This window comes from Lithobates pipiens, unplaced genomic scaffold, assembly GCF_037356315.1.
Source record: "Lithobates pipiens isolate NorthernLeopardFrog02 unplaced genomic scaffold, aLitPip1_a1.2 Scaffold_22, whole genome shotgun sequence".
NCBI classification, from domain to species: Eukaryota; Metazoa; Chordata; class Amphibia; order Anura; family Ranidae; genus Lithobates; species Lithobates pipiens.
The window spans coordinates 632,429-659,996 of record NW_027507784.1 but is presented as its reverse complement, the minus strand read 5'-3'; the positions used below and the strand labels follow the sequence as shown (position 1 = coordinate 659,996).

General features: G+C 50.3%; 1 protein-coding gene and 1 long non-coding RNA gene across 2 annotated transcripts in view; one reads left to right on the top strand and one right to left on the bottom strand.

Annotated features, from left to right (window-relative positions):
• Window positions 1-16,401, bottom strand: part of SRCAP (Snf2 related CREBBP activator protein) — a 36,552-nt gene extending 20,151 nt beyond the window's left edge. The window contains 12 exon segments of the mRNA XM_077449794.1: window positions 330-582; window positions 585-617; window positions 2,905-2,998; window positions 3,211-3,272; window positions 3,275-3,412; window positions 3,752-3,971; window positions 7,309-7,449; window positions 7,965-8,044; window positions 8,047-8,149; window positions 8,865-9,065; window positions 9,915-10,083; window positions 16,244-16,401. Of these exon segments, the coding sequence (XP_077305920.1) occupies window positions 330-582; window positions 585-617; window positions 2,905-2,998; window positions 3,211-3,272; window positions 3,275-3,412; window positions 3,752-3,971; window positions 7,309-7,449; window positions 7,965-8,044; window positions 8,047-8,149; window positions 8,865-9,065; window positions 9,915-9,947 (1,358 nt within the window). The 5' untranslated portion in view covers window positions 9,948-10,083; window positions 16,244-16,401.
• A 127-nt stretch (window positions 16,402-16,528) lies between these two features.
• LOC143925298 (uncharacterized) lies at window positions 16,529-26,639 on the top strand. The gene is made up of 2 exons (XR_013261945.1): window positions 16,529-16,661; window positions 26,383-26,639. It is a non-coding gene; the product is annotated as an uncharacterized LOC143925298 (long non-coding RNA).
• Window positions 26,640-27,568: the final 929 nt, after the last annotated feature.

Here is a 27,568-nt window from a genome sequence, read left to right as displayed (position 1 = left end):
GATCTTCTATGGACATTTCTCCTGCAAGAAGAGAGAGGCAGAGATAGATTGAACACCCCTCTACATACATATACACACACACACCCTCCACTGTACACCTCCACATAACCCATCCCCGGCCCCTGTACACCTCCACATAACCCATCCCCCGGCCCCCTGTACACCTCCACATAACCCATCCCCCGGCCCCCTGTACACCTCCACATAACCCATCCCCCGGCCCCCTGTACACCTCCACATAACCCATCCCCCGGCCCCTGTACCTCTCAGGGTAACATAAGCAGGAGGAAGGAACCACCAAATGGTATTGGGGTGGAAGCATGTCTAACTATTGAAAGGCGGAGAATTCCTTCAGCTGAACAGGAATTTCTGCAGCTGACCCCCCCCCACATCGCCCATAATTGGAGGACAGTGTTGATCCAGGGAACGCCAGTTCAGATTTACATGACCGGATATTGGCTAAGAAGGGTTTGCCTTGTACAGTGATCAGTGAAAGCTGCCATGTCCCGTCTATGGAGACCCTCCTACCTTCCTGAGCCAATTGGGAGAGCTCCTCTGTATGGTCCTGCTGGCCCTCCAGGCTTCCTCCGCTGCAATCGTCTCCTCTTCATCTTCAGCTGTGACAAAAAGACAATGATATGGGGGGGATATTGTCTACTCCCCAATACAACCCAATGTGTGGGACCACCCCACCAATAAAAACATTTTCTCTTATCCTTTATTGGTGGACTCAGGATCTAGGGAACTACATTCTATGATCAAAACACAAAGGCCACCCGCACGTCACACCTACCAAACATGGCCGCCAGCAGAATTCTGCACCGACCCACGGGCCGGCAGAACTCCCCTCACCGACCCCACCACGGGCCGGCAGAACTCCCCTCACCGACCCACGGGCCGGCAGAACTCCCCTCACCGACCCACGGGCCGGCAGAACTCTCCTCACATACCCACGGGCCGGCAGAACTCCCCTCACCGACCCACGGGCCGGCAGAAACTCCCCTCACCGACCCACGGGCCGGCAGAACTCCCCTCACCGACCCACGGGCCGGCAGAACTCCCCTCACCGACCCACGGGCCGGCAGAACTCTCCTCACATACCCACGGGCCGGCAGAACTCCCCTCACAGACCCACGGGCCGGCAGAACTCCCCTCACAGACCCACGGGCCGGCAGAACTCCCCTCACAGACCCACGGGCCGGCAGAACTCCCCTCACAGACCCACGGGCCGGCAGAACTCCCCTCACCAACATAGTTACACAGTAGGTGAGGTTGAAAAAAAAAAGACCACAAGTCCATTAAGTCCAACCTATGTATGTGATATGTCAGTATTACATTGTATATCATGTATGTTGTGTGATTATGTCAGTATTACATTGTATATCATGTATGTTGTGTGATTATATGTCAGTATTACATTGTATATCATATATGTTGTGTGATTATATGTCAGTATTACATTGTATATCATGTATGTTGCTGTCGTTCAGGTGATTATCTAATTCTTGAAACTATCGATGCCCCCCCCGCTGAGACCACCACCTGTGGAAGGGAATTCCACATCCTTGCCGCTCTTACAGTAAAGAACCCTCTATGTAGTTTAAGGTTAAACCTCTTTTCTTATAATTCTAATGAGTGGCCACGTCTTGTTATACTCCCTTCTGCGAAAAAGTTTTCTCCCTATTGTGGGGGTCACCGGCCCGGTACTTATATATTGTGGGGTCACCACATTGCCTTCTCCAATCAGCTGGTACCATTCCAGTCAGTAAAAATTAGGAACAATGGTCTGGCAATTACCTGACTGAGTTCCCTAAGTACCCTCGGGTGCAAGCCATCTGGTCCCGGCTATTTATTAATGTTAAATTTCCCAAGTCTAATTCTAATTCTGTCCTCTGATAACCATGGAGGGGCTTCCTGTGATGTGTCATGAGGATAAACACTGCAGTTTTGGTTACTGAAGCGCCCCCCCCCCCCGATTCCCTCGTGAAGACTGAGAAGAATAAATTCAATACCTTCACCCCCCCCCATCCTTTGTAACCAGATGTCCTTCCTCATTCTTTATGGGGCCCAATATGGTCTGTCCTCCCTTTTTACTAGTTATATACTTAAAGAATTTCTTGGGATTTTTTTTTGCTCTCCTCCGCTGTGTCTTTCATTATCTATCTTAGCCGTCCTTATTGCACCCTTACATTTCTTGTTGCATTCTTTATAAAGTCTGAATGCTGATGATGATCCCTCATCCATTTTTACATGGGAGTTAAGCCATCCAGGACCTTTGTTTGCTCTTTAAAATGTATTACCCATTGGAATGCATTGGCTAATGCCCTTATTTAATATGCTCTTAAAGCAAACCCATCTCTCCTCCCTGGTCTTTGTTGCTAAGGTTTTATCCCAATTTATGCTGACATGGGTCAGCAGAACTCTCTTCACCAAGAGAAGCAATAAGGAGCAAACAAACGTCTGCACAGAAGTTACAAATCTCCGGGTCTAGGCTTCTGCTGGGGTACACAGTGGTAAGGACATATCCCCCATTAGGATATTATAGAAGGAGCATTATGAGGGGGATGACTGAGGCTTGGCACTGTTATGGAGCCACGTGCTTAAACTCCCTGAGACGGGAGGAATAGGAAGAATAAAATGAGTAGCAGGGGGTCCGCAGTATCTCAGAGGGGGCTTTGTGGGAGGGAAGCCCACAGGAGAAGTAATGTCACATCACACCTCAAAAATGGCAAGGCATATCCACCAGATGGAATGCTGCACCCCCTGAATGGGCAGAATATGGGGGGACAGACTGTAACATGTCCCTGCTTTGGTGAGCTGTCCCTCACTTCCTGTCCTGGTAACATACAATGTGGTAATAGACCATAGAACCGTGCAGATAGACTTCACATGTCTACAACAGACCTTCCTCCTCATTAGCCGTGAACTCGTCATCATCTTCCTCCACTACAATGTTGTCTTCTTCCTCTGAGGAGGAGTCCTGTTCAGATTCAGCATCCTGTGGGACAGAAAAGAGAATTACTTCTGACCTTTACTGCCGACTCCATCTTATAGCAGGAGCTAGGTGTCCTGCACCCCACTATCCCACCCCCCCCCCAGAGAAGGGAAGAGTCTACCTCTCTGCACCCCACTATCCCACCCTCCAGAGAAGGGAAGAGCCTTCCTCTTCGCACCCCACTATCACACCACCCAAAGAAGGGAAGGACCTACCTCTATGTCAGCCTCTTCTTGAAGGATCTGAGGGGGAAGACTCTGAAGGAGCTCATCCAGGAAAGCTCACTCTCTCGTTTGAGAAGCTCCAGTTCAAGGCGATGGGACTCTGCATCGTTTCCATCCTGACGTTCCTCAATCTCTATCGTCTCCTCATCATCTTCTTCCTCTGCCTCATTCTCATGAGGGAGAAATTCTCCATCTGGTGGTGAAGGAGGAAATGGTCAGATGCCATGCAGAGTGCAATTATTTCTACATTGGAGAGAGGGAGAAAGTGGAGCACCTGCCAAAAGGTGTGTGCCGGGGAGGGAGAGTGGCAGCCCGCCTGGGGGTGGCATCTGCCGGGGAGGGAGACGGGGAGAGGAAGCCCTGGGGAGGGGCTTGGGAGGTGTGCCCTCCTCTGCATAATACAGTATCACACAGACACTAATGCATTGCAGAGTGGAGTTTCTATAGCACCAGCTACCAATCCAAGCCTACGTAGCCAGGCAGGGACCTGTTTTATCAGTGCACCATGAAGCCAATCCTCCCCCCTTCTCACCTTTCTGGCACACAGACGGCGTTGGGCTGGTTCTCAGTGATCCTCCCTGAGAAGACCCAAAGCAGGATGAACTGGTCTTGCTGACAGGCGCAGCCTCATTTAGACTCTGGCTGAGGAGGTCGGAGTATTTCTCCGTTTGTCCCACTATGAAGTCCAACTGCAGATCCAGAGCTTTCTTCCTCTTTGCTTCCAGACGAGACTGCTGCTTAAACTGGACCACCTAAAGATAAACAGGACATGCTTAGATATCACTCACCAACAGAATAAAGGTCTATATACTGGATCACCTACAGGTAACTGAAGGACTCAAGAATCTGGAGAGTATTTTGGACATTTGCAGATAGATTTGATGGAGAGGAGTCCTTGAGAAGAAGGTTGCCTGGGTATTCTGACCTGAATGCCCTGAGTCGGGGTGCAGGCAGCTCTGTGGGTGCAGTAGATAGGTGAATGGCAGTGTGATAATGGGAAGAGTTTTGTCTGGTGGTGAAGCCCATAAGATGGGTAAATGGGAATGTGTAGAGGGGCACCATGGATGTTTCTGGACGCCATAACGGACTTGTAACTTGTGGAATGCTGGAACTTGAAGGCCACTGTTAAGGGATTTTCGGTACAGGACTGGTTGAATACCCACGTTGTGTTTTTGGTACCGTAAAAAGGTTTGAATAGAATCCTCTGAACCCATCCGGAACTACCACTCCAGGACAGGAGATGGCCAGTCTGTAAATCTGATTTTGGTTGATTGGGGGGGGGTGGGGGATGGGGGTGGTTGGCACTGTATTTTATACCCCTTTTACACCAATAGAACTCAGTTTAAGGCAAACTGTAAATGATATTCCTTCAACTCAGAGTGGGGGCACCATAGGAGAGAAGGCTTTGTGGTAGATCTTATGTTCCAAATCTCATGCCAAATGTAGGGGCTGAATTTGGTCTTTGGAGATGAAGCCAGGAAAGAGCGATGGGGGGGGGGGGGGGGTTACTATGGAAAGAAGACCAATCCCTTCCTGTGACATCCTTTATGAACTTGTTGAGGTCACCAAAGACGTCCTCTTTCAAGTGATACATGTGAGGCGCCTTTGCTTCAGCCATCGTTTTCCATGTATACAAAATCACAGCCACTCTGGGGATTGGTGTAATCACTTCTACAGTCTCAGAAGAGTAAAACAGAAGGAAATGTTCATGAATGTGCCAGGATCCTGTGCTGACTGGTCACTGCCCTGGTACAATTAGCTGTGGATTGACATACAGAAATTGCAGCAACAGCTGGTGGTAGAGCCGAACCTGCAAGAGCCTTTAACCCTTTCCGCTGCCAGGGCAGCTTTTGCCTACTGTACATTAAAAAAAAAATTATATTTGGCCTGAAGTTCAGGAAAACCCGCAAACATTTTCTGAGAGCAGAGACCATAGAGAATAAAATAGTGGCAGTTCCAATTTTTTATATCACATGATATTAGGAAATAACATTTTTAGTAAAAAATACACTAAGTGTTAATTTTAAGACACACAAAAAACACAATGTTTGTGTACGTAAGCCCCCCCCCCCCCCCAATTTGCTTTTCTAACACTGATCCGCCTCTCAGCCAATCAGGAGTCGCAGGTCTAATACCATTCAAATGATCGGACGCCTAATGGAATGGAAGAAGAGACGGCCGGGAGGACAGAGAAGCATGGAGGATGCAGGAGCCGTTACCTGGCCCACAGCTCGACCCTGCCATCCACTGCCTGACCGCGCCACCAGGAGGAGGGGGGGGGGGTTGCACAATGGCTGCATTTTATGTTTTTTCCCCAGCATTTATCAGTTTGCGCCCATCCCCCAAAAAAATGTTGGAGCGCTTTGAGTCATTAGTGGGAAGAGGAGATCGGTGAACACTTTATGATGCCCCTTCCTGATCGCTTCCATCAGACAGCCGACTTACCTACACACTCCCGGCAGCCGTGTTTTTGTTGGAAGCCGGAGTCTCCGGAGCCTCTTCATTCCCCTCTATTCCTACCACCTCCAGAGCGGGCACACCCACTTTGCATACAACAGAGCCACGTGGGAGAGGGGGGGGGGAGTATGACAGAACCCAAGCTATATAGGAACCAGTGGAAGTCATTTAGAACTGTGTATTCCCTCTATCCAATAGGGGAATCATCTCTACATTGATAACAATTATACCAGCCGGCCCCTTTCCTGCAATCTATACCAGAAGGAAACACTATCATGTGGCACCGCGAGAGCCAATAGGAAGGGATTCCCACAGAGGCTGGTGATACAAACTAAGAGGGGAATCCGTGTGGGACAAACGAGACATCTACATGCTTTCCCCAAATCCACGACGACCCCTCTATGGAAATCCCCGGAAGGATCCACAATGTGTACATGGAGTACAATATATTCATAGGGGAGAAAATCCAACCCGCCATCGTTCCCTCCATTTATCTCTTCCACCCCTCCGCCTGCCACCTGAACCCGACAACCCCTCCGCCTGAACCCGACAACCCCTCCGCCTGCCTGCCTCCTGAACCCGACCACCCCTCCGCCTGCCTGCCTCCTGAACCCGACCACGCCTGCCTCCTGAACCCGACCACGCCTGCCTCCTGAACCCGACCACGCCTGCCGCCTGAACCCGACCACGCCTGCCGCCTGAACCCGACCACGCCTGCCGCCTGAACCCGACCACGCCTGCCGCCTGAACCCGACCACGCCTGCCGCCTGAACCCCGACCACCCCTCCCGCCTGAACCCCGACCACCCCTCCCACCTGAACCCCGACCACCCCTCCCGCCTGAACCCCGACCACCCCTCCCGCCTGAACCCCGACCACCCCTCAGCTTGCCGCCTGAACCCGACCACCCCTCAGCTTGCCGCCTGAACCCGACCACGCCTCACCACGCCTCTTTGGCTGTGCCAACCAGGGCTCTGCTTGCTGCCTCGACCCATACTTTGGCTGTGCTAACCAGGACTCTACCTGTACTGAACCTGGACCATTTATGGACAGTATCCCTGTCTGCTGCCTGGACCAATGCTCTCCTCTATGGACAACTGCACTACTAAAAATACAGATAATCTTTTGTTTACACATTGCTCAGCAGAATGGGGTAATTTTGGGGCGTTTCCATTGTCTTAGTGCTCCAGTGACTACAAAAGTGTGATAGGTGGTCAGGTGCAATTTGTGGTCCTAGAACACCTGAAGGTGCTCCCTGCATGTTGGGCCTCTATGTGGCCAGGCCGTGTAAAAGTCTCACACATGGTGTATCACCATACTCAGGAGGAGCAGAATGTATTTTGGGGTGTCATCGCATATGCTGTGTAAGAGAAATAACTTAATATGACAATTTGGTGAAAAAAAAAAATATATATATAAATTTCTTTATTTTCCAAAGAATTGTGGGGAAAAAAAAGGGGCGATGGGGGGGGGGGGGGGGGCAGTTTTTACATGGGGGATTTTCAGAATACATTTTGGGATAAATTTATGAAGAAAGGTTTATTTGCAAAAAAAATAAATAAAAAATAACGGGGGGGGGGAAGACATATTGGGAGGGGGAGTGGAGTGTCTGGGGGGGGGGGGGGGTTCTGACCTTTTCCACATTGCTCCAAAACTGACGGACTTCCTTAGCAATGGAGGTAGCAATGCGCCTCAGCTTGGCTTGCTCTTCTCTCCGCGCTCGCTCTTCTTTTTGCTTCAGTTCCTCATGATGTCTCACCACCATCCTCACCACCTGCACAACAGAGACACACAGAATGCAATGACTACACCATCCCGACATGGGGAACGACTGCAGGGGAGGGGACATGGGGGAGGGAACCACCCCCTCTTCCACTGACGACTACCACGAGAGCCCCCTCACTTCCACAGACACCTTCCATGCCATCCCCCCCTCTTCCACTGACCACTACCACGAGAGCCCCCTCACTTCCACCGACACCTTCCATGCCACCCCCCTCTTCCACATACACCTTCCACGCTGCCAGCCCACCCTCTTCCGACACCTTCCATGCCACCCCCCCCCCCCCATCTCTTACACACCAACACCCCCTCTTCCGCCGACACCATCCATGTCACCTCCCTTTTCCACTGACACCTTCCACGCCACCCCCCCCCCCCCCCCCATCTCTTCCACACCAACCACCCGATCTCTTCCACACCTTCCACCCCCCTTTTCCACGGACACCTTCCACCCCACCCGCCTCTTTTCCTCTGACACCTACCCTCTTCTGCGGACACCCCACTCACCTTCCTGGCCACTCCCCTCTTCCACCGCCTCTCCTGTGCAAAGTCTGCAGCCAACCACTGCATCTCCTCACACAGGTAGTCCAGAGAACTTTTGGACGAGTCGGTTCTGGAAATTTAGAGAGACGTCTCGGAGTCCAGAATCCTTCTTTCCGTAACTCTGCAATCCGATTCTCAATCTCCGCTTCCTAGAGGAGAGAGAGGAAACCATCAGGGGCTGGAGTGCCACACACACCAACGGGGGGGGCAGAGAGCGCCACACACCAACGAGAGGGCAGAGAGCGCCCCACACACACACACCCCACCAACGGGGGGGGGGGGGGGGGGCAGAGAGCGCCACAGGACATACACCAACGGGGGGGGGGTTTGTGGGCGATTCAGAGACCGCCACACACACCCCATCAACGGGGGGAGAGAGCGCCACAGGACACACACACACACACACACACAACGGGGGGGGCGAGAGCGCCACACACACACACACACACACCAACGGGGGGGCAGAGAGCGCCACAGGACACACACACACACACCAACGGGGGGGGGGGGGCAGAGAGCGCCACACACACACCAACGGGGGGGGGGGGGGGGGGGGAGAGCGCCACACACACACACACCAACGGGGAGGGGGCAGAGAGCGCCACAGCCACACCAACGGGGAGGGGGCAGAGAGCGCCACAGCCACACCAACGGGGAGGGGGCAGAGAGCTCCACACACACACACATGGGGGGAAGAGAGCCACACACACACCAATGGGGGCGCAAATGTCGTTCTATATACACAGCAATATATGACAACGGGGGGGGGGGGGGGGAGGGGGAGATGAACATGCCAACATGGGGGTCTCTCCCTGCCAGCAGAGGTAAGTCCACACTACAAAGGCCAGTACTCTATGTACTCACATGTTTGGCCTGCTCAGCAATCTCGGTATGGCTGTCATTTTTCTGTCCCGATGAGGAATCATTCTGGTTTCCATCCAGGCCATCGTCTGTAGGTGACCCCGGGCCGAGGTCCCCAATATCACCCAACAAGTCAAACGGGGACAATTCCCCACTGGAGCCTGGAGACATGGGTGGGATGCCGGCTGTCACTGTGTCCGCTGCCTGAGAGGGGAGGAGCACGAATATGTAAGATAGGAGGGGGGAGGAGGAGCACAAATATGTAAGATAGGAGGGGGGAGGAGGAGCACAAATATGTAAGATAGGAGGGGGGAGGAGGAGCACGAATATGTAAGATAGGAGGGGGAGGAGGAGCACGAATATGTAAGAGAGGAGGAGCACGAAAAAAGGAGCACAAATATGTAAGAGAGGAGGAGCACAAATATGTAAGAGAGGAGGAGCACAAATATGTAAGAGAGGAGGGGCACAAATATGTAAGAGAGGAGGGGCACAAATATGTAAGAGAGGAGGGGGGGGGAGGAGCACAAATATGTAAGAGAGGAGGGAGGAGGAGCACAAATATGTAAGAGAGGAGGGGGGAGGAGGACAAATATGTAAGAGAGGAGGGGGAAGGAGCACAAATATGTAAGAGAGGAGGGGGAAGGAGCACAAATATGTAAGAGAGGAGGAGTATAAAATCAGAACATGATTGGTCGGTACCTGAGGCGGTCTCTGGGGAGGGGTAGGAGTATAAATCAGGACAGGATTGGTCGGTAGCTGAGGCGGTCTCCGGGGGGGGGGGGTTAGGAGTATAAATCAGGACAGGATTGGTCGGTACCTAAGGCGGTCTCTGGGTGGGGGGTTAGGAGTATAAACAGGACAGGATTGGTCGTTACCTGGGGCAGTCTCCGGGTGGGGGGTTAGGAGTATAAATCAGGACAGGGATTGGTCGGTACCTGGGGCGGCCCCCGGGTGGGGGGTTAGGAGTATAAATCGGGACAGGATTGGTCGGTACCTGGGGCGGCCCCCTGGTGGGGGGTTAGGAGTATAAATCAGGACAGGATTGGTCGGTACCTGAGGCGGTCTCCGGGCAGGGGAGGGGTGCATGGTGACAGCACGCTCTTCTCTCTGGCTGTACTCTGCTGAGCTGCTTGTGGCTTGCTGCAGGGCATGCTGGGATGCTGCCTCATCGTGAGCCACTCCCTCCAGCCTCCAGTCCAGGGCAGAGGACCTCCTCAATGTGCTGCAAATACAAGGACCGCCCATCACCGACATCCTCCAATCAGACTAAATCTCTCTCCTTCCCAGTACAAAACACCCCCCACCCCAAAATACACATGCACTACACACACAGGGCCAAACCACACCGTCTACAGGGGAGGCCGCCTACCCCACCATCGCAGGCAGAGGACGGTTAGAGCGCCCCATAAAGACCATAAAAAACACTGCAGCATTTCTCAGGTGCTTTTGGATAAAAATATCGCCACCCCTGCAGCTCCAAGTGACCCTCCTCCCCCTCCACCACTGGAATCAATGGGCACCGGCACCATGCAGAGATGTTTAACCCTTTATTCAGCGGCAGAAAAGCACCGCCATTACAGGGCTAAATTACAGCTAAAACCCCTAGTGCCCCCCCCCCCCCCCGAGAGAGTAGCCTAAATATTAGGGTAAAAGGTTAGGTCACTGTATATACACAAGATTAACCACTTAAGGACCAGGCCTCTTTTTCAGATTTGGTGTTTTCATGTTTAAAACTGTTTTTTTTGCTAGAAAATTACTTAGAACCCCCAAACATTTTATATTGTTTTTTTTCTAACACCCTAGAGCAGGGGTTGACAAATTTGCTTGGAATCTAGGAGCCAGCTAAAAAAGTTAGGAGCCAGGTCGGTAACGGCAATCCAGACCTGTCCCTGGCCTGACATGGAGACGAGTGAGGGGAGGATAGCGCGGCCCCCCCACCTGTCTCCATGTCATTGCCCATAGCTCTTAGAGGGACATTTTTTTTTTTTTTTTTTTTTTCAAATGACAATTTTTTTTTTTTTTTTTATTGCATTTTAGTGTAAATTTGAGATCTGAGGTCTCTCTGACCCCCCGGATCTCATATATTTAAGAGGACCTGTCCTGTTTTTTTCAATTACAAGGGATTTTTACATTCCTTGTAATAGGAATAAAAGTGACAATTTTTTTTTTTTTAAAAGCACCGTGAAAAAATAAAAAGTTAAAATAAGAAAAAAAAAATGTTTTAAATGCGCCCTGTCCTGCCAAGCTTGCGTGCAGAAGCGAACGCATACGTGAGTAGCGCCCGCATAGGAAAGCGGTGTTCAAACCACACATGAGGTATCGCTGCGTTCGGTAGAGCGAGAGCAATAATTCCAGCCCAAGACCTCCTCTGTAACCCAAAACGTGCAACCTGTAGAATTTTTTAAACGTCGCCTATGGAGATTTTAAAGGCTAAAAGTTTGTCGCCATTCCATGAGCGGACGCAATTTTGAAGCGTGACATGTTGGGTATCAATTTATTCGGTGTAACATTATTTTTCACAATATAAAAAAATTGGGCCAACTTTACTGTTATATTTAATTAAAAAAATAAGACTTTTTCCCCGAAAATGCGCTTGTAAGTCCGCTGCACAAATACGGTGTGACAGACAGTATTGCAACGACCACCATTTTATTCTCTAGGTTGTTAGAACTCCTAAACACACACACACACATATACATATACATATATATATATATATATATATATATATATATATATATATATATATATATATATATATATACACATACATACACACACACACACACTTTTTTTTTTTTTTTTTATTCTAAGTAAAGGTGAGATGGGTGGGCAGTGAAAGCTTCATTAGCATCGCTGGCTGTCATACCAACAGCCACCACTAGACGGCGCCAGATTACAGAACTAAACATAGGACCACAGAAGGCCTCAAAGCCGCGGCCTCAATTACCGGCCGGCGGCGGCGCGGCCCGACACGATCACGCCAGGGGGGGGGGTGGAAGGAGACAGGATACCCCCGCTGTGCTGCCCCAGGCGCCAGATCACAAATTCTAGTCGCCAATGCGATCTGGCGCCCGGGGTTTGTCGAGCCCTGCCCTAGAGAATAAAATGGCGGTCATTGAAATACTTTTTTTTACACCGTATTTGCGCAGCGGTCTTACAAGCGCACTTTTTTTTTAAAAAATGCACTTTTTTGAATAAAAAAAATAAGACAACAGTAAAATTAGCCCAATTTTTTTTTATACTGTGAAAGATAATGGTATGCCAAGTAAATTGATACCCAACATGTCATGCTTCAATATTGCGCCCGCTCGTGGAATGGCGTCAAACTTTTAGCCTTGAAAATCTCCATAAGCGACATTTAAAAAATTCTACAGGTTGCATTTTTTGCGTTACAGAGGAGGTCTAGGGCTAGAATTATTGCTCTCGCTCTACCGATCGCGGCGATACCTCACATGTGTGGTTTGACCACCGTTTTCATATGCGGGCGCTACTCACGTATGCGTTCACTTCTGTGCGCAAGCTCGTCGTGACGAGGTGTTTTTAAAAAAATTTTTTTTTTTTCCTTCTTATTTATTTTAATTGATTTTATTTATTTTTACACTGTTTTTAAAAAAAAAAAAAATGGATCACTTTTATTCCTATTACAAGGAATGTAAACATCCCTTGTAATAGAAAAAAGCATGACAGGTCCTCTTATATATGAGATCCGGGGGGTCAAAAAGTCCTCAGATCTCATATTTGGGCTAAAATGCAAAAAAAAAAAAAAAAAAAAAAAAAAAAGAAAATCTGACATTTAAAAAAAAATATACCTTTAAGAGGTATGGGCGGAGCTGACGTTTTGACGTCGCTTCCGCCCTGCTATGGTATAGAGACGAGTGGGGGGCCATCTTAGCCTCACTTGTCTCTATGCCCAGCAGATGGAAGGACCCGATCGCCTCCGCCGCTACCGACGGCTCCGGTAAGCGGCGGAAGGTGCGGGAGGGCGGCGGGAGGGGGGGGGAGCACCTCTCCCGCCGCCGATAGCGGTGATCTCGCGGCGAATCCGACGCGGAGACCACCGTTATCGTACAGAGGACCGCCGCCTGAAGAGATGGACATCTCGGTTGTGGCAGCAGCTGCTGCCGTTACCGAGATATCCCTCTTCAAAAAAATCACGTACATCCCCGGTGGGCGGTCCCCAAGTGGTTAATATATACACACACACACGACATAACAATTAATCGTTAAGAAAACGTAATCTCGATTCTCTTCCGCTGAGAATAGGCGATTCTTTCATATAACAAGTGGAGAGACTTATCTGCTCACTCAGCTGTCAAAAGAAAACATCCCGGACAATCTGCCAAGTGTAGAACTTGAAACATTGTAACTAACTTCTTAGATCAAAGGGAAAGAACTTCCTGTGTAAACAAATACTCTGGTCTGCCAAGCTTCCAATGTGTAAATGCAGTAAGTTTAACCACTGAAAGTCTAAATCTTTTTCTGACACTTAAAGCGGGGCGCCCCCTAAAAAAAAAAAAAAAAAAATTAAAAAAGTCAGCAGCTACAAATACTACAGCTGCTGATTTTTACTAATCGGACACTTACCTGTCCCGGGGCCCAGCAATGCGGAGGAACGAAGCCCCCCTCCCCCCTCGCGGTGCCGTCATTCGTACTGTGGGCACCCGGCTGTGCCTTCACAGCCAGGCACCCACTGCGCATTGCGCGAGCGGCACAGGGTGCCGTGATACGCCGCAGAGTCATCTGGGACACGTGACAGGTCACAGATGACTGCGCGGCCTGAGGGGAAGTGATCTCATCAGTCCGGCCAAGTAAGAAGGCCGACTACGAGGAACCCCCTAGCAACAGGCATTTAGAGGTGAGAGAAAATTCTCTTTTTTTCCCCCAATTTATCTTAATTTTTTAAGAAAATTACTTGGAACCCCCAAACACCCCCATGTATGTATATGATATATATCTATCTCTATAAATATATACACACATACACACAGTACATGGTATATACAAGGTCTATATACACACACACACAGTATATATGAGGTCTATAAATATATAAACAGTATACGATATGTACGAGGAATATATATATATATATATATACACACACATTTTTCAATATTAATATTATAGACCTCATATATACTGTGTGTGTATATGGAATACACACACAAGGACTATATATACGCAGTATACAGAATATACAAGGTATATATATATATATATATATATATATATATATATATATATATATATATATATACACATACATACACACACACAGTATACTGTATATACGAGGACTATAGCTATATACACACACAGTATACACGAGGACTACACTGCCTTGTGAAAGTATTCGCCCCCCTTGAACTTTTCAACCTTTTGCCACATTTCAGGCTTCAAACATAAAGACATAAAATTGTTATTTTTTGTGAAGAATCACCAACAAGTGGGACACAATTGTGAAGTGGAACGAAATCTATTGGATATTTTAAACTTTTTTAGCAAATAAAAAACTGAAAAGTGGTGCGTGCAAAATGATTCGGCCCCTTTACTTTCAGTGCAGCAAACTCCCTCCAGAAGTTCAGCGAGGATCTCTGAATGATCCAATGTTGTCCTAAATGACTGATGGTGATAAATAGAATCCACCTGTGTGTAATCAAGTCTCTGTATAAATGCACCTGCTCTGTGATAGTCTCAGGGTTCTATTGAAAGCGCAAAGAGCATCATGAAGACCAAGGAACACACCAGGCAGGTCCGTAATACTGTTGTGGAGAAGTTTAAAGCCGGATTTGGATACAAAAAGATTTCCCAAGCTTTAAACATCCCAAGGAGCACTGTGCAAGCCATCATTTTGAAATGGAAGGAGTATCAGACCACTGCAAATCTACCAAGACCTGGCCGTCCCTCTAAACTTTCAGCTCAGACAAGGAGAAGACTGATCAGAGATGCAGCCAAGAGGCCCATGATCACTCTGGATGAACTGCAGAGGACTACAGCTGAGGTGGGAGAGTCTGTCCATAGGACAACAATCAGTCGTACACGGCACAAATCTGCCCTTTATGGAAGAGTGGCAAGAAGAAAGCCATTTCTCAAAGATATCCATAAAAAGTCTCGTCTAAAGTTTGCCACAAGCCACCTGGGAGACGCACCAAACATGTGGAAGAAGGTGCTCTGGTCACATGAAAACTTTTTGCGCACAATGCAAAACGATGCAACACAGCTCATCACCCTCAACACACCATCCCCACTGTCACACATGGTGGTGGCAGCATCATGGTTTGGGCCTGCTTTTCTTCAGCAGGGACAGGGAAGATGGTTAAAATTGAGGGGAAGATGGATGCAGCCAAATACAGGACCATTCTGGATGAAAACCTGTTGGAGTCTGCAAAAGACCTGAAACTGGAACGGAGATTTATCTTCCAACAAGACAATGATCCCAAACATACAGCAAAATCTACAAAGGAATGGTTCACAAATAAACGTATCCAGGTGTTAGAATGGCCAAGTCAAAGTCCAGACCTGAATCCAATCGAGAATCTGTGGAAAGAGCTGAAAACTGCTGTTCACAAACGCTCTCCATCCAACCTCACTGAGCTCCAGCTGTTTTGCAAGGAAGAATGGGCAAGAATTTCAGTCTCTCGATGTGCAAAACTGATAGAGACACCCCAAGCGACTTGCAGCTGTAATCGCAGCAAAAGGTGGCTCTACAAAGTATTAACGCAAGGGGGCCCAATCATTTTGCACGCCCCACTTTTCATTTTTTTATTAGTTAAAGTTTCAAAAATCCAATAGATTTCGTTCCACTTCACAATTGTGTCCCACTTGTTGGTGATTCTTCACAAAAAATAAACATTTTATATCTTTATGTTTGAAGCCTGAAATGTGGCAAAAGGTTGAAAAGTTCAAGGGGGTGAATACTTTCACAAGGCACTGTATATATATATAGTTCTCGTATATACCGTGTGTGTGTATATATATACACATACACACACACACACAGACAGTATATACAAGAACTATATACACAGTATATGGTATATACACTGGGACAATATATATATATATATACACACACACACACGGTATACACGAAGGCTATATATACACACAGTATACGGAATATACAAGGTCTATATATACACAGTATATTGTATATACAAGGAATTTATTTATATATATATATATACACACACACAGTATACGGTATATACGAGGACTATATCTATATACACATAGTCTATATATGAGGACTAGATATACACACAGTATACAGTATATACGAGGTCTATATATACACACAGTATACGGTATACAGGTGGCGGCGGGTCGGCCGGTAAGCCCCGCCCTCCCCTGGGCACACACCCGCCATCTTGTCTCACCTGGGCGGGAAGATTTCCGTTCCTCTCACAGATTCTCATCCGTCCCTCACACTCGGCTCGCGGCCTCTGCGGCTGGGTCCGGGGCGAGGGGCGGGGCTCCGGCTCCCGGGGATCGGTATTGGCGGACTCGATGGGCGGGGGAAAATCTCAGCGAATGAGATTCTCTCAGCCGGCGCTGCCTGCGCAAAATGGCGCCGTGGGCGGGGAAGCCGCTCATTGCACGTGGGGCGGGGCTTAACGTCATTTTTGGAGGGGCGTGGGGCGGGATTTGTACCGGGGTTCAGCCGTGTGAGGAGAGAGAGACAATCAGATTAGAGATTGCAGATCACCTGACCCTCTATTCCTCCGAATCATAGAGAAGAGCGTATATAATGCATAGATAGTCCCATGTCTGTGTGTCACCGACATTTTCTCTATGGTAAGTGATAGAGAAATCTCCTCCCATTGTACCAACACCGAGGCGAAATCTCCCCCATCAATCCCCCCAACACACCGAGGAGAAATCTCCCCCATTACCCCCCACTGAGGAGAAATCATCCCCCCTAGCACACCGAGGAGAAATCTGCCCCATTACCCCCCACTGAGGAGAAATCACCCCCCCCCCCCAACACACCAAGGAGAAATCTCCCCCATTACCCCCCACTGAGGAGAAATCTCCCCCATTACCCCCCACTAAGGAGAAATCAACCCCCCCCCCACACCAAGGAAAAATCTTCCCCATCACCCCCCCTTACCAAGGTGAAATCTTCCCCCATCTCCCCCCGTCACCCCCCCACCAAGGAGAAATCACCCCCCCCACCACCGAGGAGAAATCTCCCCCATCGTCTCACCTCCCCGCCGAGGAGAAATCTCCCCATCGTCCCACCCCCCCACCGAGGAGAAATCTCCCCCACCACCGAGGGGGAAATCTCCCCATCACCCCCACCCACTGAGGAGAAATCTCCCCCCCCCACCGAGGAGAAATCTCCCCCCACCACCGAGGGGGAAATCTCCCCATCACCCCCACCCACTGAGGAGAAATCTCCCCCCCCACCGAGGAGAAAGGCCCCCCCCGCACCACCGAGGAGAAATGGGGAAATCTCCCCATCACCCCCCCCGCTGAGGAGAAATCTCCCCCATCACCCCCCACAAGGAGAAATCTCCCCTTATCACCCCCTAATCCTAAAGAGACATTTGCCCTTATCACCCTCTTCTTGAGGAGAGATCTGTACTTCTTACCCCCATCATCAGGAGAAATCTGCCCTTATTGCCGAATTCTTGAGGCGATATCTGCCCTTCTCACCCTTTTTACCCCCATTCTGAGGGGAAATCTTGCCTTTACTCCTACATCTTTCTTCCTTAAGAGAAACCTGCCCTTATTCACCCCATCCTTAGAGAGAAATTTTCCCTTATCCTCCCATCCCTATTCTGAGTAAAAAAACAGCCCTTGTATCCCCCCCCCCCCACCATCCCTCTCCAGAGGAGGAATCTGCCCTTATCCCCCCCCCACCCCTATCCTTAGGAGATATCTGCCCTTATCCCCCCACCCCTATCCTGAGGAGAAATCTCTTGTTATCTCACCCCCACCCCTATCCTGAGTAGAATTCTGCCCTTATCCCCCCCCACCCCTATCATGTGGAGAAATCTGCCCTTATCAACACTATCCTGAGGAGAAATCTCTTGTTATCTCACCCCCACTCCTATCCTGAGGAGAATTCTGCCCTTATTCCCCTACCCCTATCCTGAGGAGAAATGTGCCCTTACCCCCCCCCCCCCCCATCCCTATCCTGAGGAGAAATGTGCCCTTATCACCCCGATCCCTATCCTGAGGAGAAATTTGCCCTTATCCCCCCGATCCCTATCCTGAGGAGAAATGTGCCCTTATTTCTTCCCCCCCCACCCCCATCCCTATCCTGAGGAGAAATCTGCCCTTATCCCCCATCCCTATCCTGAGTAAAAAAACTGCCCTTATCCCTCTCCCCCCCCATCCCTCTCCCGAGGAGAAATCTGCCCATATCAACACTATTCTGAGGCAAAATCGCTTTTTATCTCACCCCCCCCCCCACCCCGCTTACCCTGAGGAGAAATTTGCCCTTACCCCTCCCCACCCCTATCCAGAGGAGAAATCTGTCCTTATCCCCCCCCCCATCCTGAGGAGAATTCTGCCCTTACCCCCCCCCCTATCTTGAGGAGAATTCTGCCCTTACCCCCCCACCCCTATCCTGAGGTGATATCTGCCCTTATCCCACCACCCCTATCCTGAGGTGATATCTGCCCTTATCCCACCACCCCTATCCTGAGGAGAAATCTGCCCTTAAATCCCCCCCATCCCTATCCTGAGGCGAAACCTGCCCTTACACCAGACCCTATTCTGAGAAGAAACCTGCCCTTATTCTCCTTCCCTATTCTGAGGAGAAATGTGCCTTTATTCCCCCCCCCATCCCTATTCTGAGGAGAAACCTGCCCTTATCCCCCCCCATCCCTATTCTGAGGAGAAACCTGCCCTTATCCCCCCCTCGATCCCTATTCTGAGGAGAAGCCTGCCCTTATCCCCCCCCTCGATCCCTATCATGAGGAGAAATGTGCCCTTACCCCCCCATCCCTATCCTGAGGAGAAATCTGCCCTTATCCCCCATCCCTATCCTGAGGAGAAATCTGCCCTTATCCCCCATCCCTATCCTGAGTAAAAAAAACTGCCCTTATTCTCCCCCATCCCTCTCCCGAGGAGAAATCTGCCCTTATCAACACTATTCGGAGGCAAAATCTCTTGTTATCTCACCCCGCTTACCCTGAGGAGAAATTTGCCTTTAAACCCCCCATCCCTATCCTGAGGCAAAACCTGCCCTTTCACTAGACCCTATTCTGAGGAGAAACCTGCCCTTATCCCCCCCATCCCTATCCTGAAGAGAAATGTGCCCTTACCCCCCCATCCCTTTCCTGAGGAGAAATCTGCCCTTATTCCCCCCCGATCCCTATCATGAGGAGAAATCTGCCCTTATTAACACTATTCTGAGGCAAAATCTCGTGTTATCTCACCCCGAGGAGGAATCTGCCCGTACCCCTCCTCACCCCTATCCTGAGAAGGAATCTGCCCTTATCCCCCCTACCCCTATCCTGAGAAGAAATCTGTCCTTATCCCCCACCCCTATCCTGAGAAGAAATCTGTCCTTATCCCCCTCCCCACCCCTATCCTGAGGAGAATTATGCCCTTACCCCCCCATCTTACACCAGACCCTATTCTGAGGAGAAACCTGCCCTTATCCCCCCCTCCCTATTCTGAGGAGAAATGTGCCTTTATCCCCCCCCCCCGATCCCTATTCTGAGGAGAAAAGTGCCTCCCCCCCGATCCCTATCCTGAGGAGAAATGTGCCTTTATCCCCCCCCTAATCCCTATCCTGAGGAGAAATGTGCCTTTATCCCCCCCATCCCTACTCTGAGGAGAAATCTGCCCTTATCAACACTATTCTGAGGCAAAATCTCGTGTTATCTCACCCCGAGGAGGAATCTGCCCTTACCCCTCCTCACCCCTATCCTGAGAAGGAATCTGCCCTTATCCCCCCTACCCCTATCCTGAGATGAAATCTGTCCTTATCCCCCCACCCCTATCCTGAGGAGATATCTTCCCTTATCCCTCCACCCCTATCCTGAGGCAAAACCTGCCCTTACACCAGACCCTATTCTGAGGAGAAACCTGCCCTTATCCCCCCCTCCCTATTCTGAGGAGAAATGTGCCTTTACCCCCCCCCCCTCCCTATTCTGAGGAGAAATGTGCCTCCCCCCCCCCCATCCCTATCCTGAGGAGAAATGTGCCTTTATCCCCCCCCCTCCCTATTCTGAGGAGAAATGTGCCTTTATCCCCCCCATCCCTAACCTGAGGATAATTGTGCCCTTATCCCCCCATCTCTATCCTGAGGAGAATTGTGCCCTTATCCCCCCCCCCCATCCCTATCCTGAGGAGAATTGTGCCCTTATCCCCCCCCTATCCCTATCCCTATCCTGAGGAGAATTGTGCCCTTATCCCCCCATCCTTATCCTGAGGAGAAATCTGCCCTTATCCCCCATCCCTATACTGAGAAGAAATCTGTCCTTATCCCCCCCCCCATCCCTATCCTGAGGAAAATTATGCCCTTACCCCCCCCCCTATCCTGAGGAGAATTGTACCCTTATCCCCCCCATCCCTATCCTGAGGAGAATTGTGCCCTTATCCCCCCCCCCCCATCCCTATCCTGAGGAGAATTGTGCCCTTATCCCCCCATCCTTATCCTGAGGAGAAATCTGCCCTTATCCCCCATCCCTATACTGAGAAGAAATCTGTCCTTATCCCCCCCCCATATCTTGAGGAGAATTCTGCCCTTACCCCCCCCACCCCTATCTTGAGGAGATATCTGCCCTTATCCCTCCACACCTATCCTGAGGAGAAATCTGCCCTTAAACCCCCCCATCCCTATCCTGAGGCGAAACCTGCCCTTACACCAGACCCTATCCTGAGGAGAAATGTGCCTTTATCCCCCCCCCCATCCCTATTCTGAGGAGAAACCTGCCCTTATTCCCCCCATCCCTATCCTGAGGAGAATTGTGCCCTTATCCCCCCCCCCCCCCCATCCCTATTCTGAGGAGAATTGTGCCCTTATCCCCCCATCCTTATCCTGAGGAGAAATCTGCCCTTATCCCCCATCCCTATACTGAGAAGAAATCTGTCCTGACTCCTTATCCCCCCCCCCCCCATCCCTATCCTGAGGAAAATTATGCCCTTACCCCCCCCCCCCTAGCCTGAGGAGAATTGTGCCCTTATCCCCCCCATCCCTATCCTGAGGAGAATTGTGCCCTTATCCCCCCCCCCCCCATCCCTATTCTGAGGAGAATTGTGCCCTTATCCCCCCATCCTTATCCTGAGGAGAAATCTGCCCTTATCCCCCATCCCTATACTGAGAAGAAATCTGTCCTGACTCCTTATCCCCCCCCCCATCCCTATCCTGAGGAAAATTATGCCCTTACCCCCCCCCCCCCTAGCCTGAGGAGAATTGTGCCCTTATCCCCCCCATCCCTATCCTGAGGAGAATTGTGCCCTTATCCCCCCCCCCCCCATCCCTATTCTGAGGAGAATTGTGCCCTTATCCCCCCATCCTTATCCTGAGGAGAAATCTGCCCTTATCCCCCATCCCTATACTGAGAAGAAATCTGTCCTTATCCCCCCCCCATATCTTGAGGAGAATTCTGCCCTTACCCCCCCCACCCCTATCTTGAGGAGATATCTGCCCTTATCCCTCCACACCTATCCTGAGGAGAAATCTGCCCTTAAACCCCCCCATCCCTATCCTGAGGCGAAACCTGCCCTTACACCAGACCCTATCCTGAGGAGAAATGTGCCTTTATCCCCCCCCCCATCCCTATTCTGAGGAGAAACCTGCCCTTATTCCCCCCATCCCTATCCTGAGGAGAATTGTGCCCTTATCCCCCCCCCCATCCCTATCCTGATGAGAATTGTGCCCTTATCCCCCCCATCCCTATCCTGAGGAGAATTGTGCCCTTATCCCCCCCCATCCCTGTCCTGAGGAGAAATGTGCCCTTATCCCCCCCCCCCCATCTCGAGGAGAATTGTGCCCTTATCCCCCCATCCTTATCCTGAGGAGAAATCTGCCCTTATCCCCCATCCCTATACTGAGAAGAAATCTGTCCTGACTCCTTATCCCCCCCCCCCCATCCCTATCCTGAGGAAAATTATGCCCTTACCCCCCCCCCCCCTAGCCTGAGGAGAATTGTGCCCTTATCCCCCCCATCCCTATCCTGAGGAGAATTGTGCCCTTATCCCCCCCCCCCCATCCCTATTCTGAGGAGAATTGTGCCCTTATCCCCCCATCCTTATCCTGAGGAGAAATCTGCCCTTATCCCCCATCCCTATACTGAGAAGAAATCTGTCCTTATCTCCCCCCCCCCCATATCTTGAGGAGAATTCTGCCCTTACCCCCCCACCCCTATCTTGAGGAGATATCTGCCCTTATCCCTCCACACCTATCCTGAGGAGAAATCTGCCCTTAAACCCCCCCCATCCCTATCCTGAGGCGAAACCTGCCCTTACACCAGACCCTATCCTGAGGAGAAATGTGCCTTTATCCCCCCCCCATCCCTATTCTGAGGAGAAACCTGCCCTTATTCCCCCCCATCCCTATCCTGAGGAGAATTGTGCCCTTATCCCCCCCCCATCCCTATCCTGATGAGAATTGTGCCCTTATCCCCCCCATCCCTATCCTGAGGAGAATTGTGCCCTTATCCCCCCCATCCCTGTCCTGAGGAGAAATGTGCCCTTATCCCCCCCCCCCATCTCGAGGAGAAATGTGCCCTTATCCCCCCCCCCCATCTCGAGGAGAAATGTGCCCTTATCCCCCCATCCCTATCCTGAGTAAAAAAAACTGCCCTTATTCCCCCCCCCCATCCCTCTCCCAAGGAGAAATCTGCCCTTATGCCCCCCACCCCTATCCTGAGGAGAATTCTGCCCTTACCCCCCCCCCCCACCCCTATCCTGAGGAGAATTCAGTCCTTATCCCCCCCTCCACCCCTATCCTGAGGAGAAATCTCTTATCTATCCCTCCACCCCTATCCTGAGGAGAAATTGCTTGTTATCTCACCCCCCACCCCTATCCTGAGAATTCTGCCCTTATCCCCCCACCCCATCCCTATCCTGAGGAGAATTGTGCCCTTATCCCCCCATCCTTATCCTGAGGAGAAATCTGCCCTTATCCCCCATCCCTATACTGAGAAGAAATCTGTCCTTATCCCCCCCCCCCCATATCTTGAGGAGAATTCTGCCCTTACCCCCCCACCCCTATCTTGAGGAGATATATGCCCTTATCCCTCCACACCTATCCTGAGGAGAAATTGCTTGTTATCTCACCCCCCACCCCTATCCTGAGAATTCTGCCCTTATCCCCCCACCCCTATCCTGAGGAGAAATCTATTGTTATCTCACTCCCCACCCCTATCCTGAGGAGAATTCTGCCCTATCCCCCCCACCACCACCACCCCTATTCTGAGGAGAAATCTGCACTTTTCTCTCCAAGATAGGGGTGGGGGGATATCTGCCCTTACCCCATTCCATCCTGAGGAGGGTTTTGCTCTTATTAGCCCTATCCTGTGGAGAAATCCCTCCAATGATGAAGTGAAAGCTGCCCTTATGCCCAATTCTGAGGAGAAATCTTCTCTTATCACCCTCATCTTGTGGCAAAATCTGCCCTTATTCCCCTCCCTCTATCCCAAGGAGAAATCTATCCTTATCACCCCTAGCCTGAGGAGAAACCTGCCCTTATCACCCTAATATCCCTGAGGAGAAACATGAGAAACCTGCCCTATACCTGCTCAATACATTTCCAATCTGAGGAGAAACTTGCTCTTATCACCCCTATCCTACGGAGAAATCTGCTTTCACCCCACTCTCCCATCCTGGGGGCGAATCTACCTTGATCACCTCTATCCTGACGAGAAATCTCCCTTATCCCCCCTATCCTGAGGACAAATCTACCTTTTTACCCCCCCCCCCCCACTCCATCCTGAGGAGACATCTGCCCTGATCACCCCTATCCTGAGGAAAAATCTCTTGTATCCCCCAACCCCCTATACTGAGGAGAAATTTCCCCTTATTCCACCTATCCTGAGGAAAAATCTGCCCTCATCACCCATATCCTGAGGAAAAAGGTGCCCTTATTCATCCCATACGGGGGCTGAAATGTGCTCTTATCCCATTCTATCCTGGGGAGAATTCTGCCCTTTTTTCCCTTATCCTGAGAGGAAATCTGCGCTTACCCCTATGCCTTCCGTCATAGGAGGAAATTTGCCCTTATCCTGAGGTGAAATCTACCCTTACTCCAGACCTCATTGTCAGGTTACCTGAGACCGTTGGGGTCTGGAGTGCAGCACAAAGTAATGGACCCTACGGCTGACTGCAGCGGATGGAGCTCCAGGTGATTCAGGAGAGCAGGTATTCTGGAGCCCCGACACGGATCACACTGGGAGCTACAGCGTGAGATATTTCCCAGGGCACAGAATCTAAGAGCCAGCGGGTGTGCACTAGGGGCCCCTAGTGGTGGGGATGGATTTAGCTGCAGTCTGGCTCCAGGTCACGACCCCTAGGGCCCCTCAGCTCACGGTAGACTACAGGGAGGTAGAGAGAAAACAGCAGACAGCAACAACAAAGGACAGTCGGGAGATAGCCAAAGGTCGGGGCAACAAGCAGGTAGGGGCAGTCGGGAGATAGCCAAAGGTCGGGGCAACAAGCAGGTAGGGGCAGTCGGGAGATAGCCAAAGGTCGGGGCAACAAGCAGGTAGGGGCAGTCGGGAGATAGCCAAAGGTCGGGGCAACAAGCAGGTAGGGGCAGTCGGGAGATAGCCAAAGGTCGGGGCAACAGCCATGTTAGGATATGAAGCAGACAAGGACAGTCAACACGCCAAGATCGGTAACTGGAATCGGACGTAGAACACACAGCAAGGAGAACACAGAAGCCAAACACAATATATTGATCAGCAGAGGTGGCTTGCAGTGCACAGGTTAATATAGAGTTCCCTGATTGGGCCTGGCGTGGAGCCATGCTTTGAGGAGAGATTACTTAAGCAGCCAGGTGAAGGACGGCTGGCCTCTTAAGCTGAACACATGGAGAGGTAAGCTGACAGGCAAACATTAGTGTAGATACATGACATTCATCCTGGGAAACAATGCACCCTTATCACCCCTATCCTGAGGAGAAATCTGCCCTTACCCCCTACCACCCTTCCCCAGTGCTGAGGAGAAACCTACCCTTACCCCCCCCCCCCCCTTTCATTCCTGAGGAGAATACTGTGCTTACCTCCAGACCCCATTTTGAAGAGAAACCTGCCTGTAGCCCCCCCCCCCCCCCCATCCAAAAAAAATAAATCGGCCTTTACCCCCACCCTCATGCGCAGGTACTGGTCTTATTCCCTCTATCCTGAGGGAAAATCTGCACTTACCCCTACCCTCCCTTTCCCAATGCTGAGGGGAAACCTACCCTTGCCTCCCCCTTTCTTATTTCCTGAGAAGAATACAGCTCTTATTCCCCCTATCCTGGGGAGAAATCTGCCTTCATCTCCCCCACCTTCCAAAGGAGAAATCTGCCCTTATCCCACACTTGTATCCCGAGGAGAAATCTGCCCTTATCCCACACTTCTATCCCGAGGAGAAATCTGCCCTTAACTCAGACTCCATTTTGAGGAGAGACCTGCCTGTAAACCCTACCCTCCCATCCAAAAAAATAAATCTGCCCTTACCCCCTTCCCTTTCTGGGGGAGAATGCTGCTCTTATTCCCCCTATCCTGAGGAAAAACCTCACCTTATCACCCCACCCTGAGGGGAAATTTGCCCTTACCCCCTCATCTTGAAAGAAATATGCCCTTATCACCCTTAATGTTTAGCGAAATCTGCCCTTACCCCCTGCCCTTATGCCTGCCCCCCATCCTGAGGAGAAATCTGCCCTTATTCCTTCTATCATGCCCTACCCTGAGAAGATATCTTCCCTTATCCTGAGGACAAATGTGCCCTTACCCCACTCCATCCTGCGGAGAATTCTGCCCTTTTCACCCTTATCCTGAGGTGAAATCTGCCTTTATGCCAAATTCTAAAGCAAAAGCTGCCCTTATCACCCCTATCCTAAGGAGAAATGTGCCCTAACCCATTCATTCTCAGCAGAAATTTGCCCTTATTCCCCTCCCCCTACCCAAGGAAAACTCTACCCTCATCACCCCTACCCTGAGGAGAGACCTGCTCTTATCACCCTTATCTTACGGAATAATCTGCTCTAACCCCAACCTCTCATCCGGAGGGCAAGTCTGCACTCATCATCCCTATCATGACACGAAATCTGGCTTTTTCTCTTTTGTTCATTGAGGGACACCACCTACAGGAGTAAGACACTAGGCAGAAAAAGTCCTGGCTGATATAAACCTCCTCTCTGCATAGGCACTCCAGCACCTGTCAGTGGTCTATGTCAACCACCAAGGAGGGATGAGGAGTGTGAGCACATCGCTGGGGTCCTACCACATCCTCAGGTGGGCAGAGTGTCACGTGCCCGCACATTCCATGGTGCACATTCCCCATGCAGCTCCCTCCCTGAGCTCTGTGCTCAGCTGTCGGATAATTGTCAGTATTCATTTTTCCACAGCTGGTTCTTTTCTTCCATGCCTTCGCCTTGGTCAACCATATTTGGAGACTCTCTGCCGTGTTCCTGGTGAAGACTTTCCTGGCTGACGTCCCTTCTGGTTCCCGATCCTGTTCTGCCTCCAACTACGCTGATCTATGGTTTCCTTATCACTGGCTCATCTGACTACCCACTTTGGCTTCTGATCCCTGGCTTATGTTTTGACTACGTTTACTATTTGTACCATTTTTACCATTATATTAAAAGGTGTGATTTTTTTTTTTTGTGTCCGATTCATGATTCCTGACAGTGGGCGAATGCCATGAATTCAGACGTTTTCTGTCTGTCTGATTCATGGTTCCTGACAGTGGGCGAAGGCCATGAATTCAGACATGTTCTGTCTGTCTGATTCATGATTCCTGACAGTGGGCGAAGGCCATGAATTCAGACATGTTCTGTCTGTCTGATTCATGATTACCGACAGTGGGCGAAGGCCATGAATTCAGACATGTTCTGTCTGTCTGATTCATGATTCCCGACAGTGGGCAAAGGCCATGAATTCAGACATGTTCTGTCTGTCTGATTCATGATTCCCGACAGTGGGCGAAGGCCATGAATTCAGACGTTTTCTGTCTGTCTGATTCATGGTTCCCGACAGGGGGCGAAGGCCATGAATTCAGACGTTTTCTGTCTGTCTGATTCATGGTTCCCGACAGGGGGCGAAGGCCATGAATTCAGACATGTTCTGTCTGTCTGATTCATGATTCCCGACAGTGGGCGAAGGCCATGAATTTAGACATGTTCTGTCTGTCTGATTCATGATTCCCGACAGTGGGCGAAGGCCATGAATTCAGACATGTTCTGTCTGTCTGATTCATGATTCCTGACAGTGGGCGAAGGCCATGAATTCAGACATGTTCTGTCTGTCTGATTCATGATTCCTGACAGTGGGTGAAGGCCATGAATTCAGACATGTTCTGTCTGTCTGATTCATGATTCCTGACAGTGGGAGAAGGCCATGAATTCAGAAATGTTCTGTCTGTCTGATTCATGATTCCCGACAGTGGGCAAAGGCCATGAATTCAGACATGTTCTGTCTGTCTGATTCATGATTCCCGACAGTGGGCGAAGGCCATGAATTCAGACGTTTTCTGTCTGTCTGATTAATGGTTCCCGACAGGGGGCGAAGGCCATGAATTCAGACATGTTC